Source organism: Anticarsia gemmatalis, chromosome 12 (assembly GCF_050436995.1).
Source record: "Anticarsia gemmatalis isolate Benzon Research Colony breed Stoneville strain chromosome 12, ilAntGemm2 primary, whole genome shotgun sequence".
Lineage (NCBI taxonomy): Eukaryota > Metazoa > Arthropoda > Insecta > Lepidoptera > Erebidae > Anticarsia > Anticarsia gemmatalis.
In genome coordinates this window covers 2,490,152-2,509,716 of record NC_134756.1, presented here as the reverse complement: position 1 = coordinate 2,509,716, position 19,565 = coordinate 2,490,152, and the positions used below count along the sequence as shown (strand labels likewise).

Below are 19,565 nucleotides of genomic sequence, written 5' to 3'. Positions count from 1 at the left end.
CAAACAAACAAACTCTTCAGCTTTATAATATTAGTATAGAGTATAGATATTAAGAAGTTAGTTTGGAACACATAGGTATATAATCTCTTGATTTGTTATGTTATGCAATATTTACAAAACTCATTATGATTAAATACTAACTATATCAAGTTATTTTATTTATTCATCGTTCTTATGGTTAGTATTCAACAACGTCGAATTTTTTTTTCTTTGCTATGTAAATGTATGTATGTTTAAAAGACATCTCCCGCACTAAGAATTGCGCTTGTGTCGCGGGGACTTTTACAAACATACCTATAGATTTTAAACTGTATATGAGTGAAAAATACAAAACACTAAGCTTACACGACGTTTGTAGTAAGGCAGTGTAACATGCAGTAACAAATTTTAACCCATTTTTGTCCCATTGCTGGGCAAGGGTCTCGTCCCGGAATGAGGGAGGGGCCAGGCCTTTAATCCACCGTGCTGGACAGGTGCGGGCTGGGGGCTTTGCATTCCTTCAACAACGATGTATGTTATTAAACTCTCATCGTTTCTGAGGTGCATTTAGCAGTAGTTTATCTATTCAATTGCGTTAAAACATATAAAAAATTATATTGAATAGATAAACTACCGCTAAATGTATCAAGCTAGTTTTACAAAAAATATAAAAAGTGCGTAGGTATGTTTATCAGTCTATTTACCATACACCCTACTTTAGGAACTGATGGCCGTGTATGACTTGTCAATGTCAAAACATATTTAAATTTATTTATTTATTCAAATTACCATGACTTTACAAATAAAAAACGTTATGTGTAAAAAATAATTAGGCAACATATTTACATAGATTAAAATTACGCATAGAGACTAATTGTCTACAATAATTATTATAATTTAGTTAGGAAAATAACATCAATATTGAGAATCAATTACTACATAATAATATACATTGTATACGTCATATTAGAATACTATTGCATATATTTTGTAGAAACATAAATAAATTTACTTAAATATTTTAAGCATAAAAACTATCAAATTTTTACTAATATAACATTGCTGGGCAAGGAATGCGAGAAGGGTTAGGCCAAAACCCTATCAAATACGTTATAAAGTATATAAACAAAATGTTTTTTCGGAACAACAGGAATGCCTCAAAAGATAATAATTAATCAAAATAAATAAATACTGTAGTTATTACGTATCATATATACCGGCATTACTTTTACTAAAATAAAAAAATAGATTTTCTTACATAATATTTATTTGATCGATTTGTTTATTTATTCATTTCAAAACCAATATAACCTTATAGTTTGACACCAAGGCGCTTACATGTTACGCTATTTTAAACTAAGTTCGATACAATAATATCTATATTGTATTTTTTTCATACAATTGTTGAAAAATACACTGGTTTAGTAACAAGTTAAAATCATTCATGAAACAAATTGTAACACAAATTTTAATCTTGACACAACAACAAAAACACAGATAAAACCAGGAAAAGGTCTTAAAAAAAATTTAAAATACTCACTTATCGTACATTGTTCTCCATTCACAGTAAAAGTAATCCTATCCATATTGGACCATAGAACACAGACACAATTTACTTAACTTTAAAAATATTGTATTTTGTTTAACACATTTGTACGTGATACCGTTGTACAAGACTATTGCGCACCGAGTCTCGGCATGTACTGTGTGTTTGAGAAACGAGTTCATTCTCAAGCCGTATCTACACTATCTACACGTTTGATCGTCGCGTTGTTTATTATTATAGTTTGTAATATTAGGTCGGGGAAAAAGTCTTTTCGCATTATAGTATGTATGAACTTGAAATAAAATCTTTTCTCTACACAAAAAACTCGATATTTGGGTAACTCACGAGCTCACTGTAAGAAACCTAATGAACCGTATAGTAGTAGATTTTATTACAAGTTCATACATACTATAATGCGAAAAGACTTTTTCCCCGACCTAATTAATACATATTTATCTTGTATCTTTAGTTTTGTGCTTCTTTTCGTAATTTGTTATTTAGTTTAGTGTTAATATCTATCTATAATATAAAAATGAAATGCTAAATGTGTTGCTAAGCGCAAATCTCGAGAGTAGCCGATTTTGCTAATTTTCGAGGATAGTTCTTACGTAGAGAAAAAATAAATACTGTTTGCTAAAATTGTATAAAAAATGATATTTTAAAATTAAAAATAATGAATCGACTTTTAGGCGGTACGAAGTTCGCCGATGGACAGCTAGTACTTAAATAATATTATTCGGACGATTCATTCACGGACATTTGATTCCAAAATAAGGAAAATAACTATCATGGTTACTAAATAACTGATAGAAATACTTGTATACTAAATGAAATTTCTAATAGAATACCAATATGAACTGAATATAACACTCACTACTCTCAAAAGATTTTTTCGTAATACAGAACGGTAAAACTCACTCACTCTGTGTGAAACTTTACTTGTCACTTTGTGTGAAAACTTTGAACAGCATCCATAGAATACACACATAGGTACGTATATAACTTCACGTATTTTCCTCATAGGGGTAGAGAGACCAAAGAACGTTAGTTGTCGCGACTGCTACAAACTTCTCTCGCATGATCAATCACATGCTATTTTACACAAAACTATTTTTCGGTAGAAAGAGAAGAGAGGTTGAGTAACACCATTCACCCCCGGTTCCTGAGAACAAAAACGTTATTGAATAGATAAACTATCGCTAATAGTTTATCTATTCAATAACGTTATTTTTATATGAGTTTAAACGCTATTGAATAGATAAACTACAGCTAAATGTATCGCAGAAACCGGGGGTCAGAAATTCTTATCATTCAATACTCACTTGTTATAAGGTTCGCGTGTGGATGCGGCATTACGAAGATTGTTTACCAGTCATGTCTTGTCTGATAGATTAAATTATCATTGGATAATGTGAACCGCACTTGTGAGACGAAGATAACAATATGATGCGGTCTGCCACTTCGTTTATAAAGTGTATTGGTCATAGGTTTGATTCCCACTTTAAAACAAAAATACAATACGCAAATAGCCTGTGTTTATAAATAATAGATTATTAAAATCAATGAACACGTTTGAAAAAAATATATTGGTATTGTGTGTAACATGATTATTGTGATCGTGATTGTGAATTATTTTTACAATTCATAAAACGAAATTATTCTTATAAACTTGACTCACGTTATTTATCTTTAAACTTGACAGTAAAATACACTATAATTTAACTACAATTAACGTGTATAATTTAAATAAAATGTTTAAGATTTGTTACATTTTATCAGATGAAATTAAACAATTGATGTTCGTAGTTCGAAACAAAAAATAAGTTTAATTGTATTCTAAATTATTTTTCGGGCATCCACAGAGATCATAGGCCAGTATGAAAATACATACCTCTTTATTTTTTATTTTTTATGTCATGTAATATGAAGACTACATAATGCAAAAAAAATTTGATACTTGCTTTTATTTAATTTGCAGAAAAACTTTGTCTGTAATGAAAAAAATACGGACTTTCTCGTTATTAAAAACAAATACAGCTAGATAGTTCCAATCCGCTTCCTTTCATTTAATAAATATTGTCTAACGCATTTGGTATTTTTCCTTTGGTTCAACAACCTCACTACCCAAGCCGGTAACGAAGGCAAAAAAGTTGAATTAAAAGAACAAAGTTCGATGCCTCGGGGAGACATTGCATAACATTTTGTAAATATACTTAAATAAGAAATAAATGGACGAAAATAATTAAATTGAAGTTATTATTACTATCTTTATTTTAAAAGATATTTTTAAATTCCTTTTAGTACCACTGCTGGACAAGGCTTTCCTCCCGAAATATGGGAGAGATTAGGCCTAGATTCTACGACGCTTCCCAAGTAAGGGAAGAGGACTTTACGTCACTTCAAGAACTGTTTTGAAGAATTTTCAGGTATACAGCGACCATGGTGTCTTCCTTCAACGTTAGAATAAGTGATGATTTCCAGTAATTGTAAAAATGTAATGAAATTGCAATATCTAGAAAAGCTGTATATGAAATTGTTTTTTTTTTTTGTGTTGACATGTCAAATTTTTAGACAACTTCACAAACAAGATTATCATTTAGACTAAATTTTTGTTTGCAGCACAATTTTTTTTATCAAAATGTGCACTGATATCTAAAATATTTTGTATGGGTTGTAAGACTTCAATTTCTAATCATAAAGGAGTTTATTATTACTAAAACAAAAAAACTAAGTTTAACGTTACAGTGTAATCGTCAATCGAAGCACAGATTTTCACACAATGGATTTTTGTGTTAGCCTTGACTTGTTCACAGCCAATTCACATAATTGTTTATTACAGCCTTAATTAGTAGTACATAGTTCATACATAATTATCATTATCGGCATTCTACGACTAGTTTTTACCCGCGGCATATATTGCGTAAAGATTCTTCATGCAGTGCATGCATGCATGCTAAAAAGTATTTTGGCTTCTTCCTATAGATTTGAGTCTGCCACCAGAAGCTCAATCGGTTAACGATCTAGGTAGAGTAATCCTTGGTGCGGTCATGTCATAGAAGGGTGATTACATAGTGGTATTCAAACTGAGCGTCTCCGTCCTTTGGAGACCAACAAATCGGTCCCAATTGTCCTAAATTAAGCTATCGTCCCTAAGCCGGTAAGCCATTTCGAAAGCCTTTCGGGCAGTTTAAAAAACTTTGACACTAGGTTGACCATTAAACATATAATATTATGATAAAAAAACTATCACTCAAATCTAGTAGCTTGTACTATGTTTATCAGATATGGTTACCATAATACAAGCTCTGTTTAGTTTGCAATCAGATGATCGTGTGTGAGTTGTCCAATGATATTTATTTATTTTATTTATACCTACCCCGAAGTGGCTGACAAGGTCATAAAAATAGTTCACGAGTCCACGTAAACGGAGCTGAGTGGAATCGAGGGTATATTTTTGTAAAGTATAAAAAAATAATGTATTAGGTACTAACACATGGTTCAGAGTTTGTAATAAATTCTACAATTTTATGTGTCTAAGTGGTCGAAGGCCAACACTTGAAATGCCCTCACTTATCAACTGTGGCCACCATCTTTGTTTATCTCTAACTGCTACGTGCATAATAGGTTCGCTTGTTACAACTTATAAAAACACCACTTAAAACACAGGACCGTATTTTGCTATATAAAATTTAGAAGAGAATATTTAGAGAAAGAAATGTGAAGTGAAAAGAACTTGTATTTGTTGTATTTGTTTTAAATGACGCTGACGTTTACAAAAATCTAAAATCCAATAGAATTTACGAGTACATTATACTTTCTATAATTACAGCTTTCTAGTACTTAATTATCTTAGTTAAGATTTCAGCGAAAACGTAATGATAAAAATTTGATAATTAATCAATTACTGATGGTACTTTCTTTCCTCAAGGCCCATTGCGAAGAACAGATAGAACGAAAGTATTATGATTGTGTGATGCTAAATGAACAGCTGCAATCTGGAATTTTATGACCGTCAGTGGGGTGATATGGACAAAGAAAAAATGGGAAATGCAAAGGCATGGTTTTTTTATGAAACATTTAGTTTTTCGTCTATAAAATCTGAATTGAATGACACTAAACAAAAAAAAATTAAAAGCCAAATACATCCCTGTACAAATTTTGACACAGTAATCATAAAGGTTTGAGTTTCAACGAATAGTTTGTTTATAATATTTTACTCCTGTCAATGGCGACGTAAGGACCGGGAGAAGGGGGAGAGGGGAACGCTTAGCTCTTATAGAACCCATACTCATACAGTTCCCATAAAATTGTAGAAGGATTAACTTGTATAGTTATATTTGTTTTCAAAATTGCCTGCTAAAATGTGTTGGGTGAATAAGTGCTGTATTTTCGTCCCTTTAAACTTTGGTTTAGTGGTAATAGGAGTTATCAATTTTGTAAGTACGTTTGAATTACATTATTAATTAGTGAGGAAGAGTAAATATTTAGGTATTTTTTGTACCATTATTAAGCAACCACTTTCTCTAGGAATAAGAAAGAAATTAGGAATTAAGTCAACAACACAGTTGTTTAAAAGAGCAAGCCGTGAGTTTCTTGCCGTTTCTTCTCACGAGCTTTTCCGAAACGGTGCTAGATCAAAAATACTATGACGATTACAAATACTCGTGGAAAGTTAATGAAATAAAGCATATCTGACTTTGACTATGACTTAAAGTAAAGGGGTAATTTATGCAACGATTATTGGTCTTATTTTGTTTAAAAGCCTATGATATTGAAGCGGCTGAAATGTGAGTGTATGAATGTAAATAGATCTACGCTAGTTTTATACCTTTTTATGTTCCGGTTTTTCCCCGAGTTCGCTTTTACGACCTAAGTAGTAACATCTTTATGATATGTATTCTCATTGGCCCTAACTTTCGATCTATGGATAGTTCACTCTCTGTATCGTTGGCTATCGTAAGTTAGTACTTTGATTTATTTTGTGATATTATTATAGTTGGTGGTCAACCTAGTGTCAAAGTTGTTCAAGCCACCTGAAAAGTATTAGACGGAATTAGACCTGATTTAACTGCACGTTTGGCGCAGTGGTTAAAATGGTCAGCTCGCCGCAATAACCGTAGCGCCGCGTGTGGTGGGTTTGAATCCCACCCGGGACAAATCTTTGTGTAATGAGCACGGGTATTTGTTCTGAGCCTGGTTGTTAATGTATATATATTATTATATAAGTATGTATTTAGAAGTATATAAGTATGTTTATCAGTTATTTGGTTACCATAGTACAAACTCTTCTTAGTTTACAATTAAATGACGAGAGAAGAGTTTTAAGATATAATAAACCTACAATTAGTTTTTTCTCATTCCAGTTAATAGCGGCATGTCTATCAATAGTTTCGATAGTGTGTTACTTCAATAAGGAGAAGATGACAGTACTGACGGAAGAGAAGCCTCATTTTATCGCCGAAGCCTTGGGGTTAGACCTGAAGATGGAGACTATGAACATGATCTTGAGCGCCGTGGTACTCGTCTGTGTATTTTGGATGCTGTTCTCTGTCCTGCTGATCAAGGGAGTTGTGCAGGTAAATTTTAAATTGTAATATATAACTATTGGTTAAGTTAAGGCATTGTTTTCCCTGAATTGAATGCGATTACTGCGCTGTATTTTTCACGACATATTATACATAACTAAAGAGCAGCCGAGTTTGGCACCTTCCACGTAAGTGGTCGATGGTTTGAACCCGAGCCAAGCACCAATGACTTTTCGAAGTTATGTCTGTATTAGAATTTAGAAATAATTATCACTTGCTCTGTGATAATTATTTCGGTGATGAAACCTTGCATGCCAAAAATTTATTTCACATGTTTCAGGTCCCCAACCCACACTTGGCCAGCGTGGTTGGCTCAAGGCCTAACCCCTCCCTCGTTCGAAAGGAGACACTTGCCCAACAATGGGATCAAAAAATCTTGATATACTTTTTTCATTTTCAGAACGAACCAAGTCTTATACTCAGCTACTTTTCGTTCGGCATCATCCTGACAATCCTGTGTCAACTGGCCAGTCTTTTGCTCCTACTCAATAAGTGTTGGTGGATTCCTTTATTTATCTTCGTTGCTTCAAGTAAGTTAAAAAATATTACTTATTGCTATGCTAACAGCCAGTGTCTTCATTATTATCTAAAGTAACAGCTAAAGCCAGTGACTATATAGTACAGTATAGTAAAGGCAAATTGGTTTCTTCATAAATCTTTCAGTAATTTTGTGACGAAACAAATTTGACTGTAGTTTTAACTTTACCCCTAGACTTTTGTGCTGTTACTTTTGTAAAGACAACTTAAGTGACGAATTGGACGCCATTCGATAGACAACGCTGTCGAGTCACAAATGAGTAGGTACAAGGTTCACTAGGTTTCTTTCAGTGCAAGCAAGCTTTTTTGTGTAGATAAAAGATTATATTACAAGTTCATACATACTTTATTGCGAAAAGACTTTTTCCCCGACCTAATATATTATGATGATGATATGATGATATTTATTATTACTTCCAGTGATCAACATTCACTGTCTCGTGGCGGTACACTCTGTCTACGAGCTGATGCAGAAAGGAACTGATTTTAGGTTCCAACGTCAAGAGCAAGACGAAGATCCCCTCGCTGGGTACTTCGATGAAGCGTTTGAAGCGTAACAGGCACTAAAAGACTACTACAAAACAGTTGTACAATTAGCTATAAGATTCTAATTATTATTTTGTTTTAAATATAGAGAACTTGTCAAATATTGAAGTCAGTTGGGTAGTTGACTGTATTGTGAAAAGAGACTTGTGATCGTAAAAGGTTCATCTAGAATGCTTATTGCGTGTATGCTATGTTAATTACTTTCATAAATAATGTAAAATTAGAAAGATTACAATCTAAATCATTGTATTAGTTTCTCATTTGATAACAACGAAATTAGTCAAATCACAAATCATTGCTGACACAAAGATGTGAACGTAGAGGCAGAATTGTTATCAAAAAGCGGAAGTATGGTTTGAAATCTGATCGTCTATAGATATTAATGACCAATGAGACTTATCTACACTAATTCATGACAAATATAAAAGTGATTGATTCTAAAAAACTAGTATAAATAATTGTTGTAATTAAGTTTAAGTTCGATATAATAAAATTACAAAAAAATATTCGTATGTCATTTATTTTTATTCCCCTTTTCACAAAAGTTATGTATTTTTTCATTTATATTTTTGTTTCTTTAATAAAGAAAAATGCATGATTTTTTATAGTGAATTCGCGTCTTTTACAAAGCCTAATACCAAAAAAAGTTATATTAATGTATAAAACATTATTCTATCAGTTTATTCTTAGATTCGTCGTTTCTTCTGTGAGGCTTCCTTTAGAGTTGCTCTCTTTCAACATTAGGATATGATACTGATTCTATCTTCAAGGGCTATCATATCCATATAATAACTGTTGATGATCAGCAAGTAGTAGATGTTGGCACCTGAAATTTTCAAGAAAATTCATTGAAATACTAAGTCAGCAAGGAAAAAATAGAAAGGCTAGACTGATGCCTTTCTTCCAAGCTATGTTGGAGTCGGCATCCAGTCTCGCTGGATGCAGCTAATACCAGTATTTTCCATGCAACGACTGCTTATCGGACCTCCACAACCCAGTTACCTGGGTTTTAACATGATACCCTTTGGTAAGACTTGTTGTCAGACTTTAAAGCTTCTGACTGCTGGTAATGACTGTCAAAGATCTTTGAAAATAATAGCCTTGACCTACAATTGAGCCTTCCGAGGAACTCGGTATATGTAATAAGATCATCTACAGATCAACCTCGGCAAGTGTAGCTTAACCAGTGAGATCGATCCGTGTGGTTGTTGTCACTTAGGTACAAGTTCCTCAGACTAAAGCAATAATAAACTGTATATATTCATACGACAAAGTATGTACGATTGAAAATGTGACAGTGTAAACAAATTTTTGCTCACGATTATGCAACACTTGGAACACTATAGCAAGGGTAGTTTCCTTGCAGTTCTGAGTAATATAATAATATATTATGTATTTGTAGGCTACGTACCAATAGCAATAATGTCCGTAATGACTTCACCAAACGGAGTTCCGAACGCCAATGTTAAAATAAGTAAAAATATCCGTACGCAAACAAGAATCGCTGTGAAGAAAATGTAAAATTTCACGTATTTGGGCCTGTCCTGAAACAAAGAAAAAATAACAAATTAGGTAAGAAGGTAAAGCCCTTGCCATCAAACGACTGGGCAGTTGTGTCCTTCCGTAAAAAATAAATGAGTGGTTACATGAGTCTTGAGGTCTACTTTCTACGTCTCTTGTAAACTACATTTCGCTCTGAGATAAAAAAATCATTACTTCTTCGCTCGGCCCGGAAATCGAACCCGAGACCCGCATTTGGATAATGATCAGCATTTGAATACACTACTCCTGCGGCACAGAGGTAGTCATATCATTATAATTTATCTCCGTAAAAATGCTTTTTAATCAAAATTTAGCACAGTTTGTAGGAAAAACAATTAAACGCTTTATTATAATCGATATCAGTAATCTGATGATTGTCGCATTTAAAAACAAAGGAGGAGACGTCTTTATCTTTGATAAGAGTATATTCTCGTTTCTTTACAACATGTACAGACTTGATAATATGTATTATGTTATAATACAGATGTACCGTATAACATTTTTAGTTTAAAATACAGATTTTTTGCTTGTATATTATTATTGATCTAGTCGTTTTGGGAAGGGGTAACGAAGACATTTGTTTATCAGACCGATTCTTTTAAAAATTAAGTACAATATCACAGAATGAGAAAGTAAACGAGGTTTCGCTTTCCTGAATGCAGTGCATAAAGTTATTTTAGGACAAACCAATATGGCAAGTTATATGAAGTGAAAAGCCAAATCAGATTTGAAATCCCTACAAACTTCTTTTGATTTAGCAAAAACCTACCGGCAGAAACATCATGTGGTCTCTGCCTACGCACCAACGATAACTATGTATGTTTGTAAATATTATAATTAAATAAATACTCATATAATTTTAAAAAAGGTTTTTGAAATTAATGTGTACTTACCTTGTGTATACCAATAAGTAATAATATGTTGAATCCAAGACCAACAAATATGAATATTAGTATAATAACTGTAATTATTGCCGCTGCTCCCCAATCTACTTGTATGTCTTGGTTTTCAGCTTCTGCCGCTACGTACCCGCTTAGTATCAGACTAGTCAATGTTAAAGCTGCTATTAAGAGATTTCCGACCTGAAAACAATTTTAACAAGGTGAGTTACAAGGCTAGCATATACTTTGTCGATCAGTGCTCCACTGAAAAACAAGAGTTTCACTATTAAAAGGAGCACTATTAAGATCCTTGAAACCACTTTGTTGAACAAGTAAAATAATCTAAAGAAAACTCAGACATGCAAGGTGGCATCGAAATGTCTTTCTAAGCGTCAAACCAAGTATCTGAGAGACTATTAAATAATTTTTTAGTATTACTGTTGTTACATGTTAGGCCCTTTTCCGTGATTATGCTGTTTTATCATTAACAATATAATGTAATAAATATTAAATATTTCTTACAAAACTGAAGTAACCGATGATCAAGCATCCTTTCCTCAATTCTATGCAACCACAGCAGGAATTAAATCTTATGGCCATTTTGTCCTAAAACATCCCAAAAGAAATTATATTATTATGAATATTTTGTTCCGCTAAATACTTTTTTTAAATAAGATTCACACAAACTCAATACAGAGACATCTCTTATCCAACTTAGTAAACTTTTTCTATGTTAACTTTTCTTTTCGTTAACAGATAGCAGCACTAGTCCTTTTATCCCCGGTTTCTGAGTATATTTAGCGGTAGTTTATCTATTCAATAGCGTATTATTTTGTATGAGTTTTGACGCTATTGAATAGATAAACTAGCGCTAAATGTTAGTGCACTTTTATGAAAAGTAGAGTAAGAGGGAGGAAAGAACTTAAAGAACTATTTCTATTTATGAGAAGTGTATATCAAAATGCATTAAATTAGAGTGACAATAGCACATGGGTAAATTATTAAACAAATCACACATCACTTTGTCAATAACTTAATTATTTTTAAACACATTTGCGACACCAGCGCCATTTTGGAATGGTTTTAAACCCTTATTTACTACTTACTAAACTACAGTACAGTTTTCAACAAATTTCTTCAGTCAGTCTTTTTCCTTCACAATTCACTTTCAAATTCGTCTATTCTAGCAAAAAAATACTGATTTTACATAATTTTATTCACCGTTTTTGTTAAGTATTAAAATTTACTTAAAATAATCTTTTGTGCGTTTGACACGTTACAATATTTTGAGGTGACTGATAAATAATCTATACAAAAGCACTTTGTTTACGTAAAAAGTGATAACCAAAATCTAATCTAGGTAATTTATCAGATCTACGTGCAACGATTGTGTTAGACATAACATATTTCATCCGGTATTTTCCTTATTAGTTGTAAAAAAAGCCTGACTAAAAATAAAAAAAATTACGAACTTTATGGCCCTTTGCAAATTGATATTTATAGGTACTCAAATGTTGTATAAAGTTCAAACAGAAAATTAAGCAAACTTTATTTATATTGCGCAATATTTTTTAAACTGTTGTGCAATTAACGTCCGGGATAGATTATCCTGTTAAAAAAGTATTTGTTTGTACAGGTAATAAACTGCCTGTATGCCATAAATTGTTACGTAGGATATACGTAAGAATTCCTGATGTACCAAATTTTAATATTGTAATTAATTGAGTAATATCGCTTTAATTAATATTACTAATACGCAAAAAAAATCCTAAAAATTTGTGCAAGACGTGACAGGCTATTACGCTGCATCCGCTCGATTGGTAGATCAGTCAGCCGAGTGCCGCCTGCACTATGTCTTCATTCCATTTGATTCCTACCACAGCATTTTGTGTCCAAGTTGCTTGGCGGCACTTTTGACATTTCAAATCTTTATCGTTTATATTATTATTAGCGTAGCTAAAGAATGAGATTATAAAGATACTGAAAGTACCAAATAACAGTATTTTTTTTCATTGATAACAAGAAGAAAACGGTGACGCATATGTATTAATTTAATTACTGATAAAAATGTGAAATGTATCGTCATCAGGTGTCTCACGATAAATTATGTGTACCTAATGAATTAATATATTTAATTTATGAATAACATTGATTGATTTGGAGAATTTTAATCTGATTAGAAACCGGTTTTACCATTATTTGAAGATAAAGTTTCTAGTTTTTGTCAGATAACCTAACTACTCACAAGAATAATTTTGGCATATTACTGCTCCAGCTGGATAAGGGTCTTTTTCCAATATTAAACATCAATCACCTAATTTTGAGAAATAATGCACCAAAACGGGAATGTAGTTCATGACACTTTTGTTATTTATCGGTCAACCTAGCGTTTAAGCTGTTCAAGCCGCTTGAAAGGCTTTTGATGTGGCTAGGGCCTTTGAAGCTACGTCAAAGACTTTTTAAGTGTCCTTTCCTAATGTTATCATAATCAATAACACCATAGAATTTGAACACGCTTGCCAAAGCACTGAGACGCTCAATTCAATTACCAATTGAACTTAGTGTCTCCGTGCTTTTTGAAAACGCGCTACGCAGTCCCTTATTTATGAGAATATCCGCGCAACAATTGCTTAACCAATAGATCATTTAATAAGCGGTGAGCTCAACTGGCTATAAACGCCTTTTTGCAGTCTTTTATACATACAAATACTTATCTTAGGCCGTCATGATATTTTTTTTTCCTTTTATAACTCCATTTATAAGTAACAGATTATAATAAATGACAGTTATTCCCCTAAAAAATACCTTGAGCAGATACAAGATAGGAAAGTGACAGATAAAATCTACATTATACTATTAATCTTTAGACCGATATTTAGGGTTATTACCTTATTAGTATTGATGTTAATTTAAACTAGCATTTCAGCCCAGTTCCGTTCGAATTTCTCTCTACATACATACCTCCCTAATATCACGCCTCTTATATATGACAGTGCAAGTAGAGGCGTATGAAATATGCCCACGTTTCGATATTTATTGGTCCCATGAAATAGGGGGCGAGCCTATAGCAACTTACAGGACACGTTACCGAACTCCGGGCTACTATTGAGAAATATGACAATATTTATTGTGGTGGACTCAAGACCTAACCCTTCTCTCGTTTGGGAGGAGACACTTGCCCTGCAGTGGGACAGAAATGGGTTATAAAAAAATAAATTATATCAAATTGATCTTTGCCCAAAGGGAATCAAATCCCAGACCTCATGATCTCAGTTAAATACACTACCGACTAGAGGCAAGTAATTAAAAGCTTGCTATAGTTATCAAAAGCTTTACTGAATTTCACTGAGGTATAATTCTGAGTCATCGGACACAATCGCAATGTGCGCGTCTGATAATGCCTTAGATAAGATTTTTGGTATCATTTTTCAAATAAATAGAGTGCCACGGCTATCAAATATCAGTGTTTGCAGAAACTGTCAGAGATAACTGATATATAAGAGTACAGCGGTTTTAACAATCTCAAATAAATAAGGTAAATAATTTGGTTATAATTATAAAATGTATAATTAAAATATGTATTGAATTGAATTTAAAAAATCAATTAGAAATTTATAAATAAATAATGAACGTTTATGATACCTCATTTGTAAGGCTTGGTACACATATCCGGTTCGGCTTCAATCAGCTTAGCCGGGCGGTAAAACCTAACCTAGATGAACCCAATCGGCACAAGCCAAACAAGTGCGTCGAATCGGTTTTGTTGTTCGACAAATATAGCCGAACCGAATATGAGTGTAGCAAGCCTTAACCAATGATTCGACCGATTTTCATCGGTCTTAGCTAATCTGGCTACGACTAAGAGATTGTGTACAAACTGCGAAAGTTTAACAAGAATATAATATGAACCTAAATAAAACTATCTTTGTTGTATGTGGTGAATTAGGCTCCTAAGCATGAGCATCTCGGGTTCAATTTAAGGACTGAGAAAATTTCTTCTGGGATTTTTACAGTTAAACTCGTGCTGCCATGTCTTATTGTACACATGTTTAGAAAAGTTCCCGAAAATCTAATTATAGATCTAATCAAAACTGACTTATAAAATTAAATACGTAAGCAAAATATTGTTAAGTGATAGTAAACGTGAATGCGAACGTGGTATATAGTTCAATTTAAAAAGTGAAGTGTTACTGTTTTAAAAAATGTGGATATGATTTCTCTCATCTGTATCATATAAACTTGGTGATGTAAAATATATAAAACAAAGTTTTTTTTGCTTTTAGAATAAAAATACAAAATGGCAGTACAGTTAAAAACTTGTATTGGATGCGTGGAACTGAGGAAAGGATGTCTCATCATTGGTTACGTTAGTTTGGTAAGTAACTTCAATATTTTATAATCGTACTAACATTTGTGATTACCGAGTGGTATAAGTTGATACCTCCCACCCAAGTAGTCGACGGTTCGATCCCGAGGCAACACACCAATGACTTTTCGAAGAAATAATTATCACTAAACTTGTTCAAACGGCGAAGAAAAACATCGTGGGCAACCTTGCATGCCTGAGAGTTCTTTAAAACAGTTCTTGGAGGTATGCTAAGTCCACAACCCGGACTCAAGGTGGATTAAACCCTTGCCTAGCAGTGGGACGGTAATAGGTTAAATTTATTTTATAGGGTTAAATGAACGTATTTCAATTTGTTGGACTTTGAACTTATGACTTTGAGCAAATGAGAAAGTGCTAACGACGTTTTCGTCGGCAAATGTCGACAAAATGTAGCGTCGTGAGAACGTTCAGATTTGTCGAGTATAGCCGACCGTGGCGGTCAAAGGATTAAAGGTTAAATGAATAAACTATAATTTACATTTTTTCAGGTTTTAAACACCCTTATGTCGATAATACTGCTATCAATTTTGATAACGGCAGGCGTATTGGCGGGAGGTACTGGTGTTCAAGTAGTGTGGGGAGCGCTGGCTATATTCGCCGTCATCTCCGTGGTGTCAATGGTCATAAGCCTTGGGTTCAATATTGGTCTACTTGTTGGAGTGCATAAGGTAAGAACAACCATAAAATTATTGATAGTATTTTTTCAGATACCTTTATTTGGCTAGTTAGCTATTCTTGTGATACTCTACTATACTATTCTCTGATACTAATTAGCTAATTTTGAGCTAGAATTTATATTAAATTATTCTACATAGTCGTCCTGAGTTTGGTATACCTACTGCCCGTTATATGGCAATAGGCTCGCCACCTTTAACATAAGACTAACACTTAATGTTAAAATGGCAAAACGTAGGATAAAACTTGTAACCTGGATTGACTCGTAGCATACTTCGCGGGCACAAGCTAGTAATAGCTAAGCTAGCAATTGTATGTCGGAAGTAATTTTCTATTTTACGAAAGTAATTAAGTTACACACGTCACAATGTACGATACGTTATCTGATAATCTCTTACAATGATAGCACGCGTTCGTGACGAACATGCGTGAGAAATCCTTTTTTTGTAATCGGCCTATGCAATTATTTATTGATTATGAGTTATTTATATCAATACTAGAAGTCTGACAACCAGTCTTACCGATTATATCGTGATATAACCCGGGTTGGGTTGTGGAGGTCCGATAGGCAGTCGTTCCATGTAAAACACTGGTATCCAGCTGCTGCGCTAGTATGCAGCGCTAAAATCGACACCAACATAGTTGGAAGAAAACCTAGGCGGATTCTAGCTTCTGAACTATATAGTATCCTATGTGTGGTGGGTTCGAATTCAACCCGGGACAAACCTTTGTGTGATGAGCACGAGTATAGCACGAGTATTAGTTCTGTTCTGAGTCTGGTCGTGAATTATCTATATAAGTATCTATTTAGAAGTATATAAGTATGTTTATCAGTTATTTGGTTACCATAGTACAAGCTCTGCTTAGTTTGGAAACCAATGATTGTGTGTGAGTTGTCTACTGATATTTTTTTTACCCGAGAAATGTATTCACGGGGGCAAAATCGCGAGCAGGAATTGATCTGAATTGTTGATTTTTGTTTCAGGACCGGCCATGTCCAGTAAGAGCCTACGTGATCTACACAATCGTGCTTATAGTTTTGAACATAATTACTGTCATCGCAAATCTGTCGCTTGGTGGCGATGTCGCAAGTGCTGTTTTAGACTTTGTATTTATTGGTAAGTTATTAAATAACATATATATCTTTACGTATAAATAATACATTACAAATCGCGTGTCTTTTCAATATAATCAACGAGGGGGTAGGGGAAGGGTGTTAGGAACAGTAGATAATAGAACAGAAAACGGAAAAAATGGTTTTGCGTGCTTCTAGGCACAAAACTTTTTTGTTGCATAGCTATTGATTCTAGGTAACATAAAGGCTACAATTTATTTATAACCGGGATACTTGATAGTACCCATTACTTTAACTACCCCATTTTTTGGGAAACCTTTCTGAAAAATATATAATCGCAATCTATCATGAGACAATTGTGTACCTCAATAAATTAATAAACATTATACCAAAGCAACAAATATTTTGAACCTATTTTCAGCTTTTTCAATTGTTCTGTAGTAATTAATATTCTTGTTTTTTTTCAGCTATCAACATTTACTTCATTCTAGTCATAAACAGTTATTACTTAGTAATGACCAGCGACCAGACACCCCGAGTGCAGCCGAAAGACTATGCATAATACAAGACTTATATACTTAATCTATTTACTAACATAACATCACGGTTGTTATATAAAAAGTTGAAGAGGTGTGAGAAATGTAACTTCGTTTTGCCACTACTATTGAGAAAAAATTCTAATAATTAGAGAATATCAATAGTACTTCGCCAAACCAGTAGCGCAATTCTGTATAATCTGTACTGTCGAGTATCGAAAGTTTGGCATTTAGAATGTACTGCCAAAATAGTTCCTACGACTCCCGCTAGAGGCGCTGATCAGATTTTCATACTAAATTTCTCGATGGCAAGCCGGTTGTCGGTAGTCGATAGTAGTAGAGAATCGAGCTACTGGAAGACTTAAAGATCAGCAGTCGTATACTATCAACCGCGCTATATAGGCATTATTTTAAAATGTTTTACTCATGACCAAAAGATGACGTTAGATGTGTTCCTTATTTTAAATAAATCATTTAATTTTTATTTTTATAATAACTTATCTTTTTATTTTTCAAACCTTGGTTTTAAAAAAACATACCTATTACTTGAAGTACTATAAATATTGTACGATTCGAAATAAGTTGCAATATTAATAGCAATTTAAATCATTTACGTAATATATATAATCTGTGCCTGTTCCCAAAGAACAAAGGGCTTTAAAATATTATGTTATTATAATGTTTTTCAACCTATAAATTATAACAAGACGGGTAAAACGTTCACGGTAATGACACTACTCAGATATACTGGAAAAATCTCCTTATCTAGACTTCGTCGGGCGTAACTTAATTTGTGTGGGCTTCGCACCGACGCATCATCGGTTGAGTGAGAGTATTTTTCTATACATTTGTCAGTTTTAGCGTTACCGATACGCGACCGATAATACGCGACGTATGTTCCGTCAGATATGAACCTTTCTCTTGAGGATACCTCGCTGGTCAAGTGCGGGTTGGGGACTTTGTATGCCCTTAAGAAATATATTGAACAAATTTTAGGCATGCAAGGTTTAATTTTCTTTGGTTTTGTTATGGTTCAAAGTAAGCGATCTTACCAACAAAGTAGATAAAAGTCTATATAAAATCTTTTAAATATTTTAATATTATAGTTCCAAGTGGCAACGTGATAGCTAAAATGTACAATTTTATGAAAAGTAAAATGTGTGACAATTTTAATTACTGTTCGGTCAATAACAAATATACAAATAACATAAATAGATATTATGTTACTTTGTTATGTATTGTTATTTATCTTTAAAAAATAAAATAAATGGAATCATTAAATTAATCGCTTTTTTATTTATAATATTACGCCCCTTTCCCAGCAATCCCAAACCTGTCTGTTAATTCTGTTACGAAATATATCCCTGTTCCCCAACCGGGAATAGAACCTGGAATACTTTCTTGTATGGTTATATACCTATCTTCCCACTAAGGGTAGCTGTATAATAGATGTATTCAATTCAAGGCAGTAATCTTTATTAACGATATTTTAATTAACAAAAACCGCGACGGGCTTATTACGAGTCCTTCAGAACGAAGATATACTCAACTCTAAGCCACAAGGCGATCCATCCATGATTGTCCGCGCCGAGTGTGGCTCAACCCACAGATCGTTTATATGCCATTTTTTTTATTTCAAATTCCAAACACTATAACTGTTTGCATTGATTCAAGATCCGAGTGTTCGATAGGTGATGCATTATCAAAACACTATCAAGATATGAAGCGGATTATCTATATGAATGATATTTTTTATACGAGTGGGGGAAGAACCTGGTCTCCTTTTGTTTATCAATTTTCGATATTTCCGCTTGACAAAACTGTCGAAAGTAACTCTAATCTTTAAGATAATAATGATAGATAATGCGAAAGTTACTACGTTTTACAATTCGAACTGTACCTCGATTCTCTACCACTATCGACTACCGACAACCGGCTACCTATCGACATTTGACGTTTAGAATGTACTGCCAAAATGTTTCCTACGGCTCCCGTCAGAGGCGCTAATCAGATTTTCATACAAAAGGAGAATGGGCACTTCTGGGCGGTCGGCGGCCATTAATGAAAGTAGTGTCAAATTAAAGTAATGATAACTAGGAACAACTTTTACTAAGAACGTTTCGCTGCAATCCTTTTAGGTAACAATATATTTACATGTAAACATAATAGAATTTCATAGAACATAATAACGATTATTTCGTGTCTGTAATGCATTTAACGTTGTGTAATAACGTTACATCTTTTTATAACGATTGCAATGCCATTAACATAAACAA

The 19,565-nt window shown here is 33.4% G+C and overlaps 4 protein-coding genes across 5 annotated transcripts in view; 2 read left to right on the top strand and 2 right to left on the bottom strand.

Moving 5' to 3' along the window:
- Positions 1 to 1,670, bottom strand: part of LOC142976904 (uncharacterized) — a 42,339-nt gene extending 40,669 nt beyond the window's left edge. For both annotated transcript variants that reach the window (XM_076120486.1, XM_076120487.1), the window contains exon 1: positions 1,520 to 1,670. In XM_076120486.1, the coding sequence (XP_075976601.1) occupies positions 1,520 to 1,565 (46 nt within the window). In that variant the 5' untranslated portion in view covers positions 1,566 to 1,670. The remainder of the gene's footprint in view (positions 1 to 1,519) is intronic.
- A 4,157-nt stretch (positions 1,671 to 5,827) lies between these two features.
- LOC142976863 (uncharacterized) lies at positions 5,828 to 8,325 on the top strand. The gene is made up of 4 exons (XM_076120423.1): positions 5,828 to 5,961; positions 6,889 to 7,101; positions 7,511 to 7,640; positions 8,068 to 8,325. Exons 1-4 carry the CDS (start codon positions 5,887 to 5,889, stop codon positions 8,202 to 8,204), a joined length of 555 nt encoding a protein of 184 aa, XP_075976538.1. The 5' UTR covers positions 5,828 to 5,886; the 3' UTR covers positions 8,205 to 8,325.
- Positions 8,326 to 8,701: 376 nt separating this feature from the next.
- Positions 8,702 to 11,898, bottom strand: LOC142977132 (uncharacterized). Its single transcript, XM_076120863.1, has 5 exons — positions 11,723 to 11,898; positions 11,139 to 11,222; positions 10,629 to 10,817; positions 9,605 to 9,737; positions 8,702 to 9,019 (listed from the first exon to the last, which is right to left on the bottom strand). Exons 2-5 carry the CDS (start codon positions 11,214 to 11,216, stop codon positions 8,934 to 8,936), a joined length of 486 nt encoding a protein of 161 aa, XP_075976978.1. The 5' UTR covers positions 11,217 to 11,222; positions 11,723 to 11,898; the 3' UTR covers positions 8,702 to 8,933.
- Positions 11,899 to 14,059: 2,161 nt separating this feature from the next.
- On the top strand, positions 14,060 to 17,722 carry LOC142977018 (uncharacterized). The gene is made up of 5 exons (XM_076120684.1): positions 14,060 to 14,151; positions 14,900 to 14,991; positions 15,492 to 15,671; positions 16,664 to 16,796; positions 17,221 to 17,722. The coding sequence occupies exons 2-5, from the start codon at positions 14,914 to 14,916 to the stop codon at positions 17,313 to 17,315; spliced, it is 486 nt and encodes a 161-aa protein (XP_075976799.1). The 5' UTR covers positions 14,060 to 14,151; positions 14,900 to 14,913; the 3' UTR covers positions 17,316 to 17,722.
- Positions 17,723 to 19,565: the final 1,843 nt, after the last annotated feature.